At 40.7% G+C, this 4,810-nt stretch overlaps 1 protein-coding gene across 3 annotated transcripts; it reads right to left on the bottom strand.

The window, feature by feature from the left end:
* Positions 1-520: 520 nt before the first annotated feature.
* On the bottom strand, positions 521-3,566 carry LOC115674505 (uncharacterized). Of its 3 annotated transcripts, none has more exons than XR_008816495.1 (3): positions 3,344-3,566; positions 2,089-3,146; positions 521-1,352 (listed from the first exon to the last, which is right to left on the bottom strand). XR_008816495.1 is itself a non-coding variant. In XM_030596895.2 (3 exons), exons 1-3 carry the CDS (start codon positions 2,224-2,226, stop codon positions 896-898), a joined length of 498 nt encoding a protein of 165 aa, XP_030452755.2. In that variant the 5' UTR covers positions 2,227-2,870; the 3' UTR covers positions 521-895. The 3 variants fall into 3 exon arrangements, 2 of the variants coding, with proteins under 2 accessions (XP_030452755.2, XP_056167059.1); XM_030596895.2 differs by lacking the exon at positions 3,344-3,566 and having other exon boundaries at positions 521-1,072; positions 1,170-1,352; positions 2,089-2,870; XM_056311084.1 differs by lacking the exon at positions 3,344-3,566 and having other exon boundaries at positions 521-1,085; positions 1,170-1,352; positions 2,089-2,869.
* Between the last annotated feature and the right edge of the window lie 1,244 nt (positions 3,567-4,810).

Here is a 4,810-nt window from a genome sequence, read left to right on the forward strand (position 1 = left end):
GGGTCGATTGCCAAATTACTTAAAGTCCAGATTGATGGCCGATTTTCTCATGGAAGGTCTTCCATTGAGCTCTAACATCATTCGTGAGGAATAATGAGCAGAAAGGTCTGGATAATTAGGAAGACGAGCACATAGGATAACAGTTTTAGAGTAGACTTTAATAAAAGACACGAACTTGATGACTGCACAACTCAATACTTCACGGAATCTGTACAGTAGGTTACGATTGTACTGATATTGATGTTGATATACTAATCATTCAAGGGCGGTACTCAAGAATATTGACCTGCATTGACTTCCTTTCAGGACAAAGAAATGGTAGCTAAAGCTGAAAAGTGAAACATTGAAGACACCAGCCTATAAAGTGAAAAACCAAGAGAGAAGAGCAGCCACAGGAGGGAATTAACTGTTTGTAACTGGTATCAAGAGATAATTCAAGTAAATCTATACTGCAAAAATTTAGCCGAACTATCAGAAAGAGCTGGGAATTTGAAAAGAAAGGTTGTCAAGAGAAACACACTTTGGCAAAAAAAGACACATCCACTATCAAAATATTCATAAAGCTGCCTGTACAGAGTCGGGGATGTTGCTAGACCTGAGGCAAAAAAGCGAATACATCATAAAGGCCAACTACTTTTGTAAAGTCTATCAGATGTGAGACATGCCTGAAATAGAAACATCAAGGGTGTCCAAAAGAGGGGTGAACACAATTCCAATTCCAGTATCTAACCCAGGTGTATTACAGCACAAGTTGAGGCCCTCGGGAAACTTAACAACTTTTGTGAAAACTCTAGGAGTGTGTCTGATGTACAATAATCCTTTGACGGACGACCAATGTCACTGGCAAACATGTACTTGCTATGTGTTCGCTGCAGAGTCTTCTTGGCAGAAATCTCTATTTTCTCCAGGACCTGTGCATTCTTAAGTAGAAATTCAATGAGCTCAATGACTTCAGGCTCCTGTACATAACCATATATCTTAACATGCTTAAGCTGGTGCTCGAGGCAGGGAAATATGCCGTCGACTGAAGTCCAGTAACTAAAGCCATTGAACTCAAATGCAAGCTTCCACCCTGCTTCAGCAAGCTAAAAGTTTAAAGCAACTTTTCAATCTCCGTTACTTCCAAATTCGTATATTCCAATAAAATTTTACAGTTCAAGCATTCATACCTCAGATTCATCGCCATATCTTCCAGGATAAACATAAATAGCGAGTGTCTCAAGAAAATGAGAGTTCCTTAACAAGCTACAAATGTCGGGGAGGTACTGCTTTCTCAGATGCATTTGAAGTGTTACGTGCTTCCAGGCGAAAGATGGATATGGCTGATTTGTCAGCTCCCACATAGTTAATACCTAATTTAAATAGAATTAATTGGACCGACTTTAAATGAAAATTAGCACAGGACATACATTGTGGATGCTTGAGAGCATGTGCATGTATGGACTGACTGAAATGAATTAGTATGATTCCATCGAATTCAGAGTCTTGTCAAGAAATTTATCAGATTATGCTAAAATATTAGAAAGACAAATCACAAGAGCATGGATATGCACATTTAAAATGGTAATAGATGTCACATTAAAAATGAAAACAATATCGTCTACAAAATGCCATGAGGCAAACGGGGACACAAAGAAGACAGGCACCTAACAAGCGGTAGTTTTCGATTACATGAGTGGGTTATGGATAATAGTTTACATTTTCTCAAAGTTCATAGGCCAGCAGATGCAAGGAAGGCCGCCATATAAAAGTTTAGGTGGGCATAAATAAAAGAACCCAGCTTAAGTAAACAATATTTTCTTTTACTCTTCATCCAGGACGTTACCTCATGAATTGAAGCATAAAAAAAGCAACAGAACACAGAAGCCAAAGCAGAGAAACGGCACAGCCGCTGTCCATTTCGAATGAGACCCATTCAAAGTCAGTTCACCCAACTTCATATCGTACAAATTTCATGACAGTTGAAATGTGAGGATATCCTATCAAACAAATAGTAATACCCCTTACCTGAAGGATCAGGACCCAAATCATTCAAAAGTATCTCAAAGCAAGACAAATTAGGTCAGAGCAACAGCAGAGAAACCATACCTGTATGCACAAATCGCATGGCATAAAATAAGGACTGCAGCTGAGCTTTTCCAAAAGCAGTCTCAACTCACGATATTTCCCGGACGAATATCTAAGATAATGACTGAAGTAGAGGGACGTATCAACCAGTGATGACATATCGGTCACCTTGACATACTTTATACGCCCAGCAATATCCAGAATCTTCACATTAGGACAAACTGACTCTAGATGCCCACTGTGGTCAATGTTTAAATGTTTTATATATCTGATCGTGTAAGATCAAGCTATTTCAAACCGCCGCAATCCTCCAAATTTAACTCTTCAAAAGATGGGCCACAACAGAATTTGGGCTCGTGGAGGCCATCGCAATATTCAAGAGACAATTCTTTTGGCAACGGGCTACCGGATAGTATGTCAGCCATGATGTTGTCAGTTAAGTCAATTTGCTTCATGAACAATTTTATAAGCGACCTTAGTTGGACCCGTCCCACCGGTCTGACCTCGCAGGAAGCCAGCTTCAGCTCTACTAAGCAGCTACACCTCAGAACAATGCTGGGCAGCACGTAAAGATTATGCGGGAAGTCAAGATTATGTAAGAACTTCCCTAGCACACGCCAAGAAGTCCAAATCGAGGAACTTAACCTTTCTCCTCGCCACAAAACGAATCCACATACCGATTTTGTTCGACCTTCTTGTCTCTTCAGTTAGACCACCCTCATATTGAGGATAATCGGTGTACGCCTCAGCCGCATAGTTCAAATAAAGGCGGAACGAATCGATTGTGGGGATTCTCGTGCGGAGTCAGCACACGGTCGGTAAAAGCAGCGGCCTCCTCCTTGCAGTTATGGTTAGCACAGTGATCGAAAGATAAGTGGCGGGTAGAAGTCCAGAGGTAACGGAATCTCGGGACCATCACTGTCCTCACGGCGTCTCTCGTGGGCAGGAAGGACAGGATGTGGAGGAGCACCGAGTCTGGCACATTACTAGTCGCATCACGTCCGTCATCTCCGTCCATCTTTTGACGTTTCAGCTCGCTACTTTCCATGGAGATATCATCGCCCGCCATAGTTGTTCTCCTGCAGGACACTTTAAAGACGTAACGACCCAAAAATAAAGGAAAAAAAGATATCACGGGACAATGCTTCAAAGAGATCGAAACAAAGGTCCGTTAGTGAAAACCGGCACCCAAAAGAGCAAACACAAAGTGGGGCTTCCGAGAAGGAAGCTAGTCAGGAATTTCGACAAACAGTTGGTGTGGAACATAGCAACAAACCAATCTCCGGTAACAAGGGTAGTCATTCAAGTACCTAAAGGCCAATGGAGGAGGTAGTGGCAGAAGATTGAAGCGTTGTTTTTTGACGTTGCGCGCGATTGCCATGGAAAATCAAGTGGAACCCCATAGTTCAGTCGCTGCACGGGGAAGAGTAATGTGAATCACGCGGACATGGTTCGTTTCCGATCGAAGGAATTGGAGGGTAATCGAGCTGTTGTAGTGTCTTTGGGAGCCCGACGAAGAAAGCTCAAGCACACCTGAAAGATCACGTGTACTTATATGCCAATTAGACAACTTTCATATATGATAATATTCTATGCTTATGGGACAAATTTCGCAAATGAATGCATGGTTCAATATTTAAATATTTTATCAATATATATCTTCGTGGGACAATTTTACCTTTGTTCAATAGGCTAAAATTTTTACCTTTGTTCCATAAGCAAAGCCTAGCAGAAGCAATAGCCAATGAACCGGATAATCTAAATGACGGTTTTGTTTCGCTCTGAAAGCTATTGGATGATCCGATCCATAACTCTGTTTTGGTCACTTCAGGTACTCCATTTATCAGCAGGTAGGCACCGGTGCCACTTTTCTGCGACGAGCTGGCAATTTAACAGCAATTTAACAGCATTCATATATATGGCTAAGGTAACTGAGTATAAAATTAGCACTCAGGCCTAACATTGAAGTGGGGTAAGGTTACCATCACTTAAGAAACATTTGAATAAATTTATAAACAAGTCGATTGATTTCATTAATTATCAACAAAAATTATCTGAATCCAAATGGCATATTACTTATGAACAATGAAATTTTTACGATCATTGAAATCGCTGCAATTTTGTTTCTTCAAAGCAACTTTTATATACATTGTGATTCGTTAGTAACTACTATCATTATTTCCACATAACTTCCCTATGGACTTGCAATTCTTGTGATTTGTGTGCTCCAGTTATCCTACCTTTCTTTTTCCATTCGTAATTTTCTCGAAAGTGATAATAATTTTTCTTATTCTCTCGTATTGTTTGAGGTCCTATCACTCGTAACTTTCCACTTAACGTAGTAATTTTCCTTCCTTGCAAGAATTTGGAGGCCTTTGTCTTTGTCGCTCATATGATCGAGTCTCATATGCCATAGATCAGACGTTGCTTCTCCCATAGCATGAATTTGGTCCTTGCATACCTCAGCTTATATGCAATAAAGAGCATGACATTTTCCCCCTCCCTGGTAGAATGAGCGACTCCTCGACAAGCTTCTAAGTTTCATCCTTGGACCAACTTTCCAATCCATCATCATCTAATTTTCCGGTAGAACTCGAGTTCAATTAAAGGTGCGGAATATGCCTCGCATGCTTAAGCATGGGCTTGTTGCCCAAGCTAGTTTGAAGACATACATCACCAAGCCCCACAATTTTTTGCAACGTCTTGATGATGCATCTATGATGACACACAAGAAATCAACATA

Source organism: Syzygium oleosum, unplaced genomic scaffold, assembly GCF_021117445.2.
Source record: "Syzygium oleosum isolate NSW1041296 unplaced genomic scaffold, Sole_v2.1 Sole_v2.04, whole genome shotgun sequence".
In the NCBI taxonomy this organism is placed as follows: domain Eukaryota; kingdom Viridiplantae; phylum Streptophyta; class Magnoliopsida; order Myrtales; family Myrtaceae; genus Syzygium; species Syzygium oleosum.

What these genes read in the sequence shown, in the direction of transcription:
- LOC115674505 (XM_056311084.1), bottom strand. Translation starts at nt 2,226, where the DNA reads ATGTCATCACTGGTTGATACGTCCCTCTACTTCAGTCATTATCTTAGA. An exon ending in CATGCGATTTGTGCATACAG is followed by an intron (nt 1,353 to 2,088) that starts GTATGGTTTCTC and finishes TATTTAAATTAG; the next exon opens with GTATTAACTATGTGGGAGCT. An exon ending in GATATGGCGATGAATCTGAG is followed by an intron (nt 1,086 to 1,169) that starts GTATGAATGCTT and finishes TTAAACTTTTAG; the next exon opens with CTTGCTGAAGCAGGGTGGAA.